This window comes from Solanum dulcamara, chromosome 7 (genome assembly GCF_947179165.1).
Source record: "Solanum dulcamara chromosome 7, daSolDulc1.2, whole genome shotgun sequence".
In the NCBI taxonomy this organism is placed as follows: domain Eukaryota; kingdom Viridiplantae; phylum Streptophyta; class Magnoliopsida; order Solanales; family Solanaceae; genus Solanum; species Solanum dulcamara.
Window position 1 is genome coordinate 11,816,612 of NC_077243.1, and position 18,323 is coordinate 11,834,934.

Here is an 18,323-nt window from a genome sequence, read left to right on the forward strand (position 1 = left end):
ACTAAAACAAATTACTTTATATTTATTTCGTTATTTTATTTTTACCTTGCCCGACAACAGCAGCTGATTCACTAGCAGATGGTCCGATTCTTCAGGTATAGTTTTCTTTGATCACAGATGGATCTAAAGATGAAATCTCAAAGCGGTACTAGTTATAGGGCGGAGAGAGGGAGGCAAGCGGTACTAGTTTGGGCAAGAACATATTGTTTACACTTTCTTGAACACGACTTCTAATGGCTCATTACTCAATGTCAGAAGTGCCTGGCCATTATTCTGCACAAAAATCCCAACATTCTTGCAAATCACCTCACAATAATTGCACACACTTGGACAAAATACAAACTTGTATCCAACTCCATATTTCACAATCTTAAACCAATTCCTAATAGTGTCACGACCAGGATTCCCTTTTACTCCACCGTTAGTAATCATATATTGATCCTCCTTCTGAGGATTATAGTGATCTAGCATCCACACGTTGGAGTTATGTGGGCATATAGTATAAGTTTCTGTGAACTCAACATTTAGATCAATGGATTCACGAATTACACCTTTTTTGGAATTTACTGGAAAAAGATTTATTGAAAGGCCGGTTTGGTTAGGATTGAGACGTGGGCCGATACCAAGTGGACAAACTTGGGTTCCAATAAAGTCTAGCCCAAGTTCACCTCCTAAATCCTTCTTTACTGGCACGATCATGTAATCGAAACCTACTCGAATTATTTTTCCTGTCGTATCGAGTACTGGATTGGATGCAGAAGCTGCTTCAGAAAGTAAAGAATTTATTATAAACATTATTAATGTAATTAAGAGAATGCAAGATGTTGTTTCCTTCATTGTGAAAAAATATTTGGGATTTTTTGGTTGGTGAAATTTCTTAGAAATAACTCAATTCTTTTATAGGCAAGTTTGGCATATGGATACAGGTATACAACTCAAGAAGTTGCCAACAAATTAAATTGATGGATTTTGACATACTTTCAACGTTGATAGTTAACATTTAAAGGAATATTTATATTCCTCCACTAGATGTTTGAGTTTGAACAGAGTATTTATTTCTAATCAACTTCGACTTTTGGATCCTTTAAGAATTTGTAAAGATTCAAACCGTTAATTATTAAACGGTATTAAATTAATTAGAGGTTTTGATCAGTAAACGATTGGCTAGGTGAATTGCAATTAATCAACCAAGGATATATTTTCTAATGAGTCAAAATCAAGTTGTTTTTTAGAATTAAATATCTGTGAAAATAGATTAGAATATTTTAATATTTAATCAATGAATCCGGCACTTGGACTGGATTTAATCTATTCGTGCACAGTTCATAACTAACAATTTACAAGCACAAAAAATAAAATAACAAAGGGATCGTTTGGCAGAGTATTAAAATAATGCTAAATAAAATGTATTTATAATGCTTGCATTACTTATACATATAATATTTTTTATACATTATTTGGTTTAGTATATTAAAAAATAACATGCATTGCATAAAAATATTTATTTACAAAAATATCCTCAGCAATTATGATGAAAAAGATGTAAAAGGGGTTTTGAGGGGTAATTGAGTCTTTAACCATGGATTTGTAGGTATTAGTAATGCAAGCCTTAATACACAATAGAGTGTATAACTAATGTTTACATTAATTATACATGCCATGAAAAAAGTGTACCAAATAAGATTCTACTAATACACCAAATTAATACATGCATTATTTTTGCTAAAACACTCTATCCAACGACCCCTAAAAGTAAGATAAAGGATTTGATTTTCATTATTTCAAAAGATGAGGAATTTTATAATTGAGATAAAAGGTTCAAAGCAAGATTCATTCTCGACAACTAATTATACTTTGGCAAATATAAGAGTAGGCTGGTGTGAGGTATAAGGTATAATAATCAAAGGGATAAAATGCAGGAAAATTTTATCTTACGTTTGGTTGGAGGAATTAGGTAGTTCTAAGATTATTTATCCCACCATTTATATCTTTAAAGGTCCTTTGGTTGGAAACAAGTTATTACGAAATTAATTATTTTTTCCGGAATAAGTTATTCCACCACATATATGGGATAACTTATTTTATCACTAAGGGATTGTTTGGTGTGAGGGATAAAAATAAATAGTCCTAGATAAAAAAAAAATTCAAGGACAAAATTTTGTTGTGTTGTTTGGTTGCCAAATTTGGAATAACTTATCACACAATTTATACCAGAGTGATGAGATAAGTTATCCCATATGGTAGAATAACTTATTCTAGGATAGCTAATCCCAAGATAATTAATTCTGAGTTAACTTGTTCCCAACTCCTAAGGTATAAATAGTGGGATAAATAATCCAAGAATTACTTAATACCTCCAACCAAACACAAGATAAAATAATCCTGGACAAGTGAGGGTTGCTCAGTTGGTTAAGCACCTCCACCCACGACCGGTAGGTCCTGGGTTCGAGTCACACTGGAGGGGAAGTGTGGAAACACTATAAATCCTCCAAAATGGGGGGTAAAAAAAAAAGATAAAATAATCCTGCATTTTATTCAGGGATTATTATACCTTATACCTCACACCAAACGACATCTTAGTGATGAGATAAATTATCTCATATACATGATGAAATAACTTATCTCAGGATAACTTATCCTGAAATAATTAATTTCGGGATAACTTGTTCTCAACCAAGCGATGATAGCACATAGCTTGCAAATCAACAACAATATAACTGTGATTTAAAATTTATTCACATTCAATATTTATATTAAATCATGCTAATTTATCAAGATCAAATCATAAATTAAGGACATAATATATTAATAAACTATGATTTACTCCTAAGAATTATATTATTATATGTGTCATATCATCATTGTATTGATGAAAATTCAATATACGAATAACTTATTATGATGTAATAACACTGCATGCAAGTGAATGCTTAAAAAACACCAATTAAATAGATTTTCAGTTATTTTTAACTTATCAAGAAAAGATAAATTGTTTTTTCATATTTTATTCTTATCATTAATTATCGATTTTTCAAATTATTTTTAAGAATTAATACTAATTAGTAGGGATATATTGTGATAAAATAGTCATGTTAATTATTATTTTCTTAATAGACGTGTCAAATTTAAATATAACAGGTAAAAATGAACACAAAGAGTATAAATCTAGCTTCTAAACTTGAACTTTAGCACAATTTGCCCTTCTTTCGATGAAATTTTACCTCTTTGGAATACCTTTCATTCTTTTAGTTAGAGACACTTTTTTTTTTTGTAAACATGAGTTGGAATTTGGAGCAATGTAAACAACAACGAACATTTTACTTCCATGTGACGAACATTACAATAATGATTCCACACCTTCTCTACAATTTCCCTTTTCAAAAACAGATGCTCAATAGTTTCTCTTTTTGGTACTTGGCAACATCCACATCTCTAAAGTATATATATTAAGGAACAACATATACAACATTACGTGTGTATGTATCAAAGAAGAAATTAAAGAGAAAAAGAAGAAAGGAAAATCTTACCAAGAACAAATAAGAAACCAAGGAAATTAACTTCTTTGTGAACAACCATTATGGATAATTAGTTACCTTATTTTCTTTTAATTTTGGGGTGAGGAGTGTCTATCCTCCTTAACCTATTTATAGCAAACGAGTGATCAAATAGAACAAAAAATAGTAAAATGTATTCATTATTATTAGCTAATTAACATAAAGCTGATGAAATTATTCGAAGTGCACACAAATTGATTTGAACAGTTTAATAATTAAAAAAAATATTAACAAGATGGATCTGAAAAATTAAAGAAAATTAGTAAAATTTTGCTGTCAACATAAGAAAATATATTAGATGATTTCTTCTGATATGTCCAAATCTTGATGAATAGAGTTATCCGGTACTTGTATTGATTGCAGGTAACAAGTGCCTGATGAAATTATTTGAGGTGCACACAAGTTGCTCCGGATAGCTCAGTAATTTTTTTGAAAAAACAAGACGGACCTGGGGAACAAAAGAAAATTAGGTCTCAAGTTCAATTTTCAACGGAAGTAAATATATTAGGTGATTTCGTCTGATTTGTCCAAGTCTTGATGGATAGAGTTATCCATTACTTGTGTTGGTTGGACTTAACAAATGCCTGATGAAATTATTCGAGGTGCACACAAGTTGATCCAAACAACACAATAATAAAAACAAACAGACAAAAAAAATGGATCGAGTCCGTACTCCATCTGTAGTTATATTTAGAAGAAGAAAGAGTAATTAAATAGATTGATTTGTCAATCACTCAACTAATACCGTAATTATTGTCTTAAAAAGTTACCCTTCTTTGTATATGAACTTCAAAGTATATACTATTCTTAAGAGACTGGTATACTTCATCAATTTCATGCATATGATTATTTAATATTGTGAAGAGAAAACTCCACACAAATTTAATTAGGCCAAGACTACAATTGCTTACAAACACACACAACGGTCATGCCATAGCGGCTTATTACATAAGTAGCACGCACTTATTTATTAGATTTATTATATCATGCTACTATATATCACACAATTTATTATTGGTTAGATTTATTTTCATGCGTCCTTCACAAACTTCACCTCAACAGGATAATCACTTAGACCCAAACGCTTCTGCCCATTATATTCAATTATGCCAACATCCTTGCACATTACCTTGCAATCCTTGCACACTGATGGACAATGCATAATCTTATAATTATCGCCAAACACCTCAATCTTAAACCAATTCCTTATGGTTTCCCTACCAGGATTTCCTTTCATTCCCCCGACTACTAAGAAATAGCTTTGGGCTCGTCGATCGTAAGGACCGACGGTCCAGATTGCATCATTGGACTTAGTACACACCGTGTACGTCAAGTTATAGTCAATGTTTAAGTCTGTGGACAAACGGACAATGCCTTTCTTAGAATTCGCCGGTGAAAATAATAGTGGAGTGCCTGGGTAATAGTCTTCTTGTACTATGCCTAGTGGGCACGGTTTGTGATGATTGCTAATGCTGGCTAATTCAAATCCCCAGGCCTCGTCTGGGAAAATTGGTTGGACATAATAATTAGTCCCCGCTCGTAATATTTTTCCAGTAGAATCACGCACCGCAATGGGTGTGGGTTCGGATGCTTCACATAGTTTTGATTTTGTGAAGTTGTTGGTGGCTAAGAGGAGTGAAACGAAAAATATAATATTGATCAACTTCATTCTTGAGCTAAAGTGGTGATTTAAGATTAATTTGTGTTGAGTACGTGATTAATAATATGTAAGGATGTGAGCTAATGAATGATAAATATGGTGATTATATAAGAGATTTTTTTTATTCCCCCAGCAATTTGGCATGTATGAAAGTTGACTAGAGCAACAAGTTTATGAATTACATTGATGGAGTTCAAAAGGCAAATCCTACTCGAAGTAAACAGGTTTTGACTACATTCAAAAACAAAAATAAAATATTCTCCATGGTATTGTATTCCATTTTCCGATTTTCACTATATTTAATTTACCTTTTAAAATCTGGCCAAACCATTAACTAATTTTCTTTTCAAATTCACTCATAAAAATAAATGTAAATAAAGATTTGATGGGCTTTAACGTTATACTGTTGTGCCCGCGGATTAATTGCATCCACGTTTGTTGACTGGTATAATATAATCGGGTAACGCAAAATTCCAATACATTAGCAATTTAATTTATTAATTCTCATTCTCAATGGTACAGTATAGGTTTTGGTGGCGTGACATAATTATTCGATATAATTATTATTTATTTTCAAACTTATGATTTTGATATGAAAGGAAAATATTTTCTTGGAAAATAAGTGATTTTCTTACTTATTTTCTAGTGTTTGACTAGTAAAAAGAAAAAAATATTGTCCCAAAAACATTTAGGTATAATTATCTAGCCACATACTATGACATTGAACATGAATCCCCACCCTTTAACATGGACCCGGATCCAAGTCGGGTCCTGGGTTGGGGTATGGAACACGAGTTGGATCTCATGTCGGTATCGAGGTTGAGAGTCAAGTCTTAGATTCGGGAATTCGATCTTTCGGGTATAGAGTCAGGTCTCGCATCGGTGTTGTGGTTGAGATACAGGTCGCGGGTCGAACATAGGGATTGAGAGTCTGGTTTTGGGAAAGGATGAGGGCCAAGAATTGGGTACTGGGTCAGGGTCGGAGTCGAATGATGAGGTTTAAAGATAGTTTTGGAAAACAATTTCCTTACTTTATGTAGGGAAGTCATTTTTTTTAAATTTAATTTGTGGAAAATGAGTGCATTTGGAAAACATTTTCTAGAAGTAAAAGATTTTGACTTTTAAAGTAAAGTAATTAAGTAAACTATGCTAATTAATATTTTTTTTATTTAACTTCGTAGGAGTAGGGGAGGGGAAATAAGGTCGAGAATTACTAGGTGGAGAATCGAACCCTCGCCAATAAAATCAAAGTTCAAGAAGTCAACCAACTGGACGACTAAGATCCCCAGTAAGCTAATACTAGAGTTTAGAAGTAAGAGATTTTGACTTTTAAAGTAAAGTAATTAAGTAAAACTAAACTAATAATAGAGTTCCGAAGTTAAATAGTATGACCTGTGAAGTGAATTAATTAAGTAGCGAAGCTAATACTAGAGTTTATAATTAATTAAGTAAAAGACTTTGACTTTTAAAGTAAGGTAATTAAGTAAACTAGCTAATACTAGAGTTTAGAAGTATAAGATTTTTAAAGTAAAGTAACTAAGTAAATTAGCTAATACTAGAGTATAGAAGTAAAACTTAGCTAGTGCTATTACTAATTTCTTGTGCAAGCTGTGGAAAAAGCTCCAATGCCCACATAACAGAGATTAGCTTGACAATGCATATCAGCATGCTTTTTATTTCATACATGATGGCTTGTACGAGTCCATCACAAATTAATGGACCAGATCCCTTCACAATATTTAGAACAATACAGAATGTAATACTTAAAGTAAAGAACAAGGGAGTTTATGCGAAAACCTTCTTGCTCAAGGGAGGAGAAAACCACAACCTGTCACACAGAATTTCAACAACTTCACTAATCAAAGAGTCAAGATTCAGATTACAAGCTTTTGCAACCTATGAATCAAACTCTTAATCCTTCTCCCTTGTAACAACTCTATTACAAGATAAAACTAAGCAATAGCTTTATTGCCACTACACATAGTAACTCTAGTTGATATAGAGTTTACTCAACCTCGACACTGCTAACTCAAGCTATGAACTCCGGGTAATCAGAATGGAAAGTGAAATGATCGATATTCCTTTATAACACATGAATAGATCTTAGACTCAAAAGTCAACACACAATGAACAACTAAAGACTTTCCATCGATAACTCTATCATGCCCCTTGTTGTTCTTGTGAGCTCGTTCTTGCTTGAGAGACAAATGACTTTTGCGTTTGAAAATCTTGTTAGCAAAAACTAGGTTGTTTATTGTCAAAGTGTGTATAATATGGTATGGATAAAACAATCTAGTGCAAACCTAGTGCAATTCCATTTGCTGAGAACTCTGCTCTTTTCTATTGTGCCCACCAACCACAGCAGGTGTGGCAGCTTTTACAACTGTTGCCCATTCTGTCCTGGATAAACGTTATTCATGGGATCAGGTCCTCTATTAAATTCCATAGTTTGTTAAATTATCAAAATTTTAGAATAACATTTCTCCCCTTTTTGATGGTGACAAACTACATCCAGTTTGTTCCCCCAATCAATTATATTTTTCTTTACAACTTCCCCATATCAATGTGACCAGATTCAATGATCAGACTATCTACCTGTATTAATATACTTTTTTCCCTTTTGGCATCATAAAAAAATATTAAATCAGGTCAAGATCATGCAATTTGAGCAAATTCATGGCCACTTAGGTAATACTTAACACGAATAAAGAGACGTAAAGATAAAGAGGAGAGACAGTAGATACAGGGGAAAAATCATTCATTAATAAGGCAGATTAGTCATTCAAAATAGTGCATAAAAATTACAAGTAAGAACCACTGAACTGCCAACAGAACAAAGAAAATACAGGACAAAAGGAATAACTGTAAAGTGAAGTAATTAAGTAACGAAGCTAATACTAGAGTTTAGAATTAATTAAGTAAAAACTTTGACTTTTAAAGTAAAGTAACTAAGTAAACTAACTAATACTAGAATTTAGAAGTAAAAAATGATCTTGAAAGTAAAGTAATTAGGTAAAGTAGCTAATATTAGAGTTTAGACGTATAAGATTTTTTAAAGTAAACTAACTGAGTAAATTGGGTAATACTAGAGTATAGAAGTAAAACTTAGCTAGTGATTTTATTAATTTCTTGCACCCACATTACAGAGATTAGCGTGACAATGCATATCGTCATACTTTTATTTCATATATATATAGACTACTAGTAGTACATATTATAGATTGATTAGAAAGCATTGACTCCCTAATTATAAGGATTAATTATTAATGATTTTTAGGATTCCCGATACAAATTAAAGTTCCATGATAACTATAGAGTTTGCATCCCGGTTTTGCGGTACAACAGTTGACACAAATTCGAGTAAGTTTGGTTGATCCAGAAGTTGGGCAAGTCATGTAAGCAACTTTAGGGTCACATTCTTGAGTACAAGCCTTGGGTTCAATACTTTCTCCTTCACAGACAAACTTGTTGTCTTTACCAAAATAGTAGCAACCCTTGTACCCCGTGCAACAAGTGGTGCATCCCGTGGGTTTAATTATCGTCTTTCTTTCTGAACGGGAACACTTTGAATAAGCAATTTTACGATCACAGTCCCGAGGACAATGTTCGTTTGGCTTTCTTGGATCAGATTTTCCTTCACAAATCAAAGTTCCGTCAGCACTGTAATAATTACAACCCTTGTAGCCTGCACAACATGTGGTGCATATGGGATTTTTTGGACTTCCTTCTGAACGTGGACATATTCCATAGCTGAAATTACCGCATTCTCTGGTACAAGGCTTGGTATCGTAGTCGTGATTGTGGTCTTGATCATGGTCTATTGTTGCACTTACAAGGAAAAACATTAATCCTACAAAAAAGTATAAGGTATATATATTAAGGAAAAACATATGCAACATTACGTGTCTATGTATCAACGAAGAAATTAAAGAGAAAAAGGAGAAAGGGAAATCTTACCAAAAACAAGTAAGAAACCAAGGAAATTAACTTTTTTGTGAACAGCCATTATGGATAATTGGTTACCTTGTTTTCTTTTAATTTTGGGGTGAAGAGTGTCTATCCTCCTTCACCTATTTATAGTAAACGAGGGATCAAATAGAACAAAAAATAGTCAAATTTCTTCATTATTATTAGCTAATTAACATCAATATAGAGTCTCCTCAATTGGTAGGATTTACTTCTTTTTTTTTACTTGGTAGTGTAGGTTTGGCGAGGTATGATTAAATAGAACAAAAAGAGAGTCAGATCTATTAGTTATTGAAAAAATATTACTCTACTATTTTTATTGAGTAGTTGTTTGTGTTTGACTAATAATTTTTTTTTTAAAAAAAATTATCAATATTTTTCAGTAATTTGTGCTTGATAAATGTTCCAAAAATGCTTCTGGCAAAAAGCTATTTTTCCAGCTTCTGAAAAATAATTTCTTCTACTCTTATTTTCCCCCTAAAAGCAATTGGCTAATCACCTTAATTTTTTAAACTAAACACTATTAGGAGCTTAGCTTTTGCCGGTGCTCTTTGTAGCCATTTGAATCATTAGTAACTCCTTTATTGTCAACTGGTGATACTAAAATCCAAAGTAGAAGTGCTTAGGTTACCAAGTCTAAACAACTTATTACAACCATCCAAAACGTACTTTAGCCATGTGATTATATATTGCGCGTATAAGTTCTATATATTAATGATAATTTTCTTTTGCATGATTAATTGATGACTTGATAATCAAAATGATAACTAACATGTTATAATAGATTAATAATCATAGCGCAAGAAATTTTATGATGATAACGTACTTTGCATCATTTCGTTCAATTCATCATACAACCATTTTGTTGAAATTTTTTGTTGTTACTTGTACAGTTACATAAGAAGCCCAAATATATAATGGGAGCTCAACATCATGTAAACAATGAATTGAGATGGACTTGAGCCTAACTCAACCCAAAAAATTAGCTCAAGAGGGAAGACTTGTCCAAGGGAAGACCATATACCCTTAAACCCACCAATGTGGGATCCAACAAATAACATAGAATCTTTAAATATTTTGAAATAAAATTTATACATTTGAAAATTATGTAACACATATTATAAATCACAATATCAATAATTTAAAAAATATAAAGAAATTTTAATTTTAAAAAAATGACTAACTCTCAAAATTTCAACTGTGAAACATAAATTGATACGAAAGGAGTAGAAAACTTAGCTTTTCCCAATGCTCTTTGTAGCCATTGAATTATCAGTAAAAAAATATTCGGTCAACCCTAAAAGTGCTTAGGTTACCAAGTCTAGCTAAATTATAACTATCCGAAACTTAAGCCTAATTTCGATTATTGCTTATAAGTTCGATATACATTAATGGTAAAAAAAGTTATATAATTAATTGATAGCTTAATTAAACTAAGAATTAATCTCTTAGAACAGATTAATACTAATTGTACCAAAGTCTTTATATTATCCGTGTGTGCGACTCCAAGCCAATAATTAAGCCGCCCTTGCATTTGACTTGAGTATAATAATTCAAAATGGTAGATATGATTACCGATCGATTTCTTAGGTATGGAGGACAGAGTTTTTGTTAACCATAGGGAAGTTAACAAGCTACCATGGTTAAATAAGTTTGTTAGAGTTTGTTATAAGTTTGTTACAGTTAGATTACATTAGAAACTAACTATGAGTGCTTTATAAATACATCACACTTATACACAGGTAAAGAAGGTTGTAATGAGTGAGATAGTGAGCAATGTAACTCCTCTTCTTCTTCTCCTCTCTCGTCTCTCGTCTGAGTCTTCACTCTTTTCTGTCTTTATTCATAAAAGATACAAAGCTCCATTAATGGAGTTATCATGGTATCAGAGCTTGATGAGATCTTAGACTAGATCATGTAGTAGAGTCTTAGAGTAGTGCGTTACAGGTACTTAGATTCGATTCTGGAAAGTGTTTGAATCGCAAGTAAGTATCAAATATGCATACTTAGTTTCGAAGCAATTTCAATGGTGAATTTAGGTGAAATTGCATTTGGAACATTAGGTACTGAGAATTTCCAGTCAAACACAGCTGCAACGAATGCAACATCTGGCTTCATAATTCCAAATATTAATCACAATCATCCACTGTTTTTGCACCAGAATGATACTCTGGTAGCTCTTTCATATCTCTTCAACTGACTGGTTCAGAGAATTATGCAATCTGAAGTAGATCTATGAGAATTGGACTGTTAGGTAAGAGTAAGCTTGGGTTTATTGATGGCACAGATTTCCTAAGTCTAAGTTTTGACCTGAGTTTTCTGATGCTTAGGAGAAATGTAATGCTGTAATTCTTTCCTAGATTATGAATGTTGTTCAACTAGGATTACTAGGTACTGTTGTGTATGGTGGTGATGCACACAGAGTGTGGTGTGATCTAAAAAAAAGGTTCGATAAGATTAATGGAGCACATGTGTATCAACTCCATAAGAAAATTCACAGTCTAATTCAGGGCACTATGTTAGCTACAGATTACTACACTACACTCAAAGGACTATGGAATAAATATGACTCCATTATGCCTTGTCCAGGCTGATAATGTCCTAAGTCTAAGAAGTTTCAAAAGCATTATGAATATCAAAGGTTACTAGAGTTCCTAATGGGACTAAATGAAACTTACGCTGCAGCCAGAGGTCAAATTCTAATGCAGTCACCAATTTCTAATTTGAACAAAACCTTTTCTCTTATCATAGATCATGAAAGTCAAAGAAACCTAGCACACACTAGTTATGAAGGCTCATCTCTTCCTAAACTAATTGAAAGCACTGCACTGTTTAGTCAAAAAGGAGGGAATGGTCATAGCATTGGTAGTGGTAACTTTGGTCATCAACCTAGTAGTGGTGGTGGTAATCCAAGTAGAAATCACTATGAGAATCAGTATAATCCTTAGAAACCATAGAAGCTTGTCATCACTTGTGAAGTCTGTGGTTACAAAGGTCACACTAAGGAATAATGTTTCAAAGTCAAAGGCTATCTAGTTGGATGGAGGTCTAAGAAGAAAAATGGTAGTTCTACATCTAGTTCTAGTTCTTTTGCTAATCAAGTTACAGTTACTCAAAGTGCAGGACTACCACACAATGGAGAAACTAGTGCAGCAAACATATCCTCCACATCACCTGCAGCTTTCTTCACAACTGATCAATATCAATAGACTATGCAGTTACTAGCCAAAAGAAGTGACATTGGTGGAGAGCACTCAACTAAAGCAGCTACTACAGGTAGAGTTCTATCTGCTCTAGTGTCTAAATATATGAATAAGAAATGGATAGTTGATACAGGATATACTAACCATATGACATCTCAGACTGCACTACTAGATAAGTACACACCAGTACCTAAGTCTGAAAGAAGGCAGGTACTTTTATCCACAGAAAATGTAGTATCAGTGTCTCATGTTGGTAGCACAGAAGTCCTTGGAGATCAAGTTATTGGAAATATGCTTTTTGTTCCTAATTTCAAATGCAACTTATTTTCCTAACTTTTGTGTTTTCCAGAATCTCTACAATGGACAGGTCAAGGGAATTGGTAGAGAAGATGAAGGTCTCCACATCCTCAAGGAAGGTTTCAACTATTTAGTTCCTACTCAAATCTCATGTAGTACTACTCAAACATTCACTACTAGTGTTCCTGTATGTGGTAGTTCTGATTCCATTGCGCTGTGGCATAGAAGGTTAGGACATGCTCCCATTGATGTAATAAGGAGGTCCTTTAGTTTTACAGGGTTAGATAACTTAGATGATTCTACATGTACTGTGTGTCCATTAGCTAAACAAACAAAAATTCCATTTTCTGTAAGGACTTATACTTTAAAGGCATTGTTTGACTTAGTACATTGTGATATTTGGGGTCCATATAAAGTGCCTACTCATAATGGAATAAAGTACTTTGTTCCTGTGGTAGATGATTACTCCAGATTTACTTGGTTATTTCTTATCGCATCTAAGTCTGATATAATAGTTGTGTTATGACATTTCTTTTCTCAAGTTCACAACCTGTTTTCTACATGTGTCAAAGTGTTTAGAACTGATAATGGGATTGAATTTTTTAGCACAGCTTTTCAATCTATGTTGTCAATCCTTGTTATATGTCATCAAAGCATATGTATCTATACACCTCAGAAAAATGGTGTGGTGGAAAAGAAACACATGACTATATTAGCCATGACAAGAGCCTTAAGGTTCCAGGCTTTTGTTCCTTTTAAGTTTTGGGGAGAATGTATTACCACTGTTGTTTATATTCTTAATAGACTTCCCTCTAAACTCATTTCCTATAAGTCTCCTTTTGAGTTAGTGTATCAGCATCCTCCCTCCTTCTCTTATATCAAAACCCTTGGTTTCCTGTGTTATGCCACTTATCCAAATATCCAAGATAAGTTCTCGCCTAGAGCCATACCTGTTGTTCTCATGGGCTACTCTATTTCTTAAAAAGGGTACCTTTTATATTATTTGCATTCTAAATCTTTATTTGTAAATAGGCATATTGTGTTTAAAGAAGACTTATTTTCTTTTAGCAATTTCCAAACCTCATCCAATCCTACATTTCCAATCTTAACTTTAGTACCACCTGACATTGATTCACCTACCTCAGGTCTTCCTGATCCTCTATCCAGTCCACATGTACCTGAAATACATTCTCCTCCACCCTCTTCTAATTCTCCTGGTATATCATTTGCTATTCCCTCTCCCACTGCAGCAATTCCTATATACTCTCAGCCTTTAACATCTTCTACTCCTATTCCTTCCAGAAGGTCTTCTGGACTAACCAAACCACCTCTCTGGCTTCAGGACTTTATCACTCATCCCAAAAGCCACTCTTGTTTATTTCCATTGTCTGACCATGTTACCTACAGTCATCTTTCTCTTTCTTATAACTCTTGTATTAAGGCATATTCAGCTATCTCAGAGCCTTCTTCTTATAAAGAAGCTGCTCTTGACTCTCAGTGGATCCAAGCAATACAGCTGGAAATAAATGCCTTGGTGGACAACAAGACTTAGATTCTGGTAGATCTTCCACCTGGTAAGAAGCCTATTGGCTGCAGATAGATCTATAAAGTCAAATATACGTCTACAAGGGAAGTGGAGAGGTACAAGGCCAGATTAGTATCTAAGGGATACAGTCAACAAGAGGTCCTAGATTATGGTGAGACTTTTAGCCCTGTGGTTAAGATGATAACTGTGAGGTCTATAGTGACTCTTGTTGTATCAAAGGGTTGGGTTATACATCAAATAGATTTCCACAATGCTTTCCTCAATGGTGATCTGTTAGAAGAAGTGTACATGACCATTCCTCTTGGATTTTCTAGACAGGGAGAGAGTTCTAAAGTCTGCAAACTTCACAAGTTCCTATATAGTCTCAAACAAGCACCAAGCAATGGAACTTTAAGCTAATACAGTCCTTGATTCAATTGAGATTTCATCAAAGTCATTATGACTACTTACTCTTTACTAGACATGACGAGGATGATATACTCATTGTGTTGGTCTATATAGATAATTTTTTGATCACTAGTAGTAATCAGTCTATCATCAGTGACACAAGGAAAGATTTACAAAAACAATTCAATATGAAAGATCTGGGAGAGCTCAAATTCTTCCTAGGTATTGAATGTGCTAGATCAAGCAAATGGATTCACATGTCTCAAAGGAAGTATGCTCTTGAATAGATAGATGAATGTGGTCTAGAGGGAGCTAAACCTGCAAGAGCTCCACTAGAACAGAATCAGAAGTTGACATCTGTGCAATATGATGAGTGTATTAAAAGTAATGAGGGACATGAAGATCACAAGTTACATGATCCTAGCAGATATCAAAAATTAGTAGGAAAACTTCTATACTTGACCATGACTAGGCCTAATTTAGCTTTCTCAGTTCAAGTCCTAAGTCAGTACATGCATTGTCCTAAAGAGTCCCATATGGAAGTAGCATTGAGAGTAGTTAGATACATAAAAGAAGCTCTTGGACTTGGATTATTGATACCAATAGAAGACACTAACTAGTTTTTTACCTACTATGACTCAGATTGGGGTGGCTGCTTGGAGACAAGAAGATCTGTAACTAGCTACTTAGTTAAGTTTGGTGGAGCCTTGATATCCTGGAAGTCAAAGAAGCCAGAGACTGTGTTTAGAAGCTCAACTGAAGTTGAGTTCAGAAGTATGGCCAATTGTGCAGTTGAAGTTACATGGTTAGTAGGGTTGTTTGAAGAGCTTGGTGTACACATTGAGTTGCCTATAACCATGGTGTGTGACAGTAAAGCAATAATTAAGATTGTTGTTAATCCCATCTTTCGTGAGAGGACTAAACACTAAGACATTGATTGTCACTTTTTAAGAGAGAAAATCAATCAAGGAATGCTGAAAACAGAATTCACACACACCAAGGATCAATTAGCTGACTTGCTCACAAAGAGTCTTGGTAAGGCTCAGCATCAGTTGCTGTTGAATGAGCTTGGAGTTATGAACTTGTTCAAACCATGAGCTTGAGGGGGAGTGTTAACCATAGGAAAGTTAACAAGCTACCATAGCTAAATAAGTTTGTTAGAGTTTATTACAGTTAATTGAGATTAGAAACTAACTATGAGTGCTCTATAAATACATTACACTTATACACATGTAAAAGAGGTTGTAATGAGTGACATAGTGAGCAATGTAACTCCTCTTCTTCTTCTCCTCTCTCGACTGAGTCTTCACTCTTTTTTGTCTTTATTCATAAAAGATACAAAGCTTCATTAATTGAGTTATCAGTTATATAGTAAGGCTACATAGGCAGGTAATTCCGTGGATGATTGTTCAATTAAAAAAATTTAAAAATAAATATAAATGTTGCAATAGACATATCTTGATGAAAAAAATAATAGGATGCATGTAATAAAATGCTAAATAAATGGATCTGAGTCTAACTCAACTTGATGTGGGATTCAATATTCCTTCGCACATTCAAGACTGGACCTTTGGAACATGAGCAATATAAGATGGGTAATAATATCGGGAAAATAATGAATTGGAATTAATCTGACTCTGATACTATGTTGAAGAAATAAATCTTGAGTCTATCTCAATACCAAAAACTAGTTCATGAGAGAATAATTGCTCAAAACCATATAAGGAGATCAAGTACCCTTGAGATGTTTCTTTATCCTTGACATCCCTACCTTAACCCACCAATGTGGGATCCAACAAAATAAATAACAATAGCTTGAGAATAACTTGAGGAGCATATATCTGAAGTTTGGAATGATTTGGTGAGGTTTGGGTCAAATTTCATATTAAACTTCAAGGTTGAAGCTGAACCGTACCATTTAGTGTCTTGTATATCATATGTATGTGACATATATATACATGTGATATGCATTGTGTATTCACTTGCATGTCAATGTATGTCACATGTATGACTACTTCTGAAACTATTGATGAAGCCCCAATAATAAGGAAAAGTGAAGAGAAGCGGCCCAAAATATTGCTCATGCGAATCAACTCCCACACGTGTATACATTTTACGCGGACCCCTTGATTTTTGTATTTAAAAAATGATCTCCAAAACATGATTTTCATGGTAAGAATATATAAGATTTTCTAAAGATAGTATTTGTTAGGGTAAATATAAAATTTCTAATTATTATATTTGAAATATATATTATTTTAACCATGCTTATATCATAATTAGTCTAGTCCCCGGTGAACCTTAAGCAAGCGAAATAGAGTCATACATTATGACTCATAACTTAGATTTATGACGGGACGTTTATCTTAGTATGAGGCAAGACTTAAGCTTCGTGACATGGGGCTTACGCCTCATGAATTTTTAACTTTTTAATTTGAACTATAATAAAATAGCATAATACAAAAAAAAAATGCTCATGATTTAATTTGAATACTTCGTCCATTTCATTTTACGTGGCACCCTTTTCTTTTTAGGCCTTCTCTAAATATATACATATCTCATAAATATACTTGCATGTTTTTTACCTTTTCATTTTTATACATCTAAACATACTCTCACGTAATATCAGATCACGAATTTAAATTTTATGGGTTTGAATTAAAAAAAATTGTTACTATCAATTTGATTAATCGAATTATGAATCTATTTAGGATAGTATTAGAGTACTTTAGAAGTAAAACAAAGTAATGCTTCCTTAAACACTTGGAGACTTGGACACCTAGATTAGCATGACAGTGCCTATATATAGATCACCGTTCATGCTTTTATTTCACACACAAATAATCTACAACATCATATAATTGATTAGAAATATAAACAGCTGCGTTATGCTGCGGATTTATTGTTCTGAGGCTCCCCAGTACAAAGTAAAGATCCATCATGATCATAGAGTTTGCAGCCCTCTCCTGCGGTGCAACAATTAACGCAAACTTGATTAAGCTTGGCCAATCCAGAAGATGGACAAGTCATATAAGCAACTCTAGGGTCACATTCTTTAGTACAAGCCTTGGGTTCAATACTCTCTCCTTCACAGACAAACTTACCGTCTTTACCGAAATAGTAGCAACCCTTGTACCCCGTGCAACAGGTGGTGCATCCAGTAGGATAAATTATCGACTTTCCTTCTGAACGGGGACACTTTGAATAAGCAATTTGTGGATCACAATATAAGGGACAAATATTAGGTTTTTTAGGATCAGACGTTCCTTCACAAATAAAAGTTCCATTAGCGCTATAATAATTGCAACCCTTATAGCCTGTGCAACAATTGGTGCATATGGGATTTTCTGGAGTTCCTTCTGAACCTGGGCATATCCCATACCCAAGATTACCACATTCTTTAGTACAAGCATAAACAAGTTCCACCGTGCTTACTAGTAGAAACATTCCTACAATTACAAATATAAGTTATACAGTTAGCGCAAGCTCATTATAACAATCATCATTTCTAACATTATTAGTTTTCATGTTATTTATAATTTAAGACGAATGACGTCATTATAAAGAAATTTGATAGTGGAAGGGGAAAAGGGACAAAGGAATTAAGTATCTTACCAAGAACAAGTAGGTGAGCAAGGAAACTAACTTTGTAAAGAGACATTGTGGATGCTTTATAAATTTATCGTGATTAACTTATTTTATCTTTGGGT

The 18,323-nt window shown here is 33.6% G+C and overlaps 4 protein-coding genes across 4 annotated transcripts; all 4 read right to left on the reverse strand.

The window, feature by feature from the left end:
- Positions 1–207: 207 nt before the first annotated feature.
- On the reverse strand, positions 208–795 carry LOC129894512 (miraculin-like). The gene has a single exon (XM_055970223.1). It carries the CDS (start codon positions 793–795, stop codon positions 208–210), a length of 588 nt encoding a protein of 195 aa, XP_055826198.1.
- Positions 796–4,584: 3,789 nt separating this feature from the next.
- LOC129894513 (miraculin-like) lies at positions 4,585–5,223 on the reverse strand. Its single transcript, XM_055970224.1, has one exon. It carries the CDS (start codon positions 5,221–5,223, stop codon positions 4,585–4,587), a length of 639 nt encoding a protein of 212 aa, XP_055826199.1.
- A 3,086-nt stretch (positions 5,224–8,309) lies between these two features.
- Positions 8,310–9,270, reverse strand: LOC129896348 (proteinase inhibitor type-2-like). Its single transcript, XM_055972220.1, has 2 exons — positions 9,172–9,270; positions 8,310–9,064 (listed from the first exon to the last, which is right to left on the reverse strand). Exons 1-2 carry the CDS (start codon positions 9,218–9,220, stop codon positions 8,478–8,480), a joined length of 636 nt encoding a protein of 211 aa, XP_055828195.1. The 5' UTR covers positions 9,221–9,270; the 3' UTR covers positions 8,310–8,477.
- Positions 9,271–17,350: 8,080 nt separating this feature from the next.
- LOC129896349 (proteinase inhibitor type-2 CEVI57) lies at positions 17,351–18,323 on the reverse strand. The gene is made up of 2 exons (XM_055972221.1): positions 18,229–18,323; positions 17,351–18,062 (listed from the first exon to the last, which is right to left on the reverse strand). The coding sequence occupies exons 1-2, from the start codon at positions 18,272–18,274 to the stop codon at positions 17,500–17,502; spliced, it is 609 nt and encodes a 202-aa protein (XP_055828196.1). The 5' UTR covers positions 18,275–18,323; the 3' UTR covers positions 17,351–17,499.

Bases quoted from the DNA above. Each gene is read 5' to 3' on its own strand.
- LOC129894513 (XM_055970224.1), bottom strand. From the start codon at position 5,223: ATGAAGTTGATCAATATTATATTTTTCGTTTCACTCCTCTTAGCCACC.
- LOC129894512 (XM_055970223.1), bottom strand. From the start codon at position 795: ATGTTTATAATAAATTCTTTACTTTCTGAAGCAGCTTCTGCATCCAAT.
- LOC129896349 (XM_055972221.1), bottom strand. From the start codon at position 18,274: ATGTCTCTTTACAAAGTTAGTTTCCTTGCTCACCTACTTGTTCTTG. The intron at 18,063-18,228 runs GTAAGATACTTA...TTGTAATTGTAG, and splicing joins TGCTCACCTACTTGTTCTTG to GAATGTTTCTACTAGTAAGC.
- LOC129896348 (XM_055972220.1), bottom strand. From the start codon at position 9,220: ATGGCTGTTCACAAAAAAGTTAATTTCCTTGGTTTCTTACTTGTTTTT. The intron at 9,065-9,171 runs GTAAGATTTCCC...ACTTTTTTGTAG, and splicing joins TGGTTTCTTACTTGTTTTTG to GATTAATGTTTTTCCTTGTA.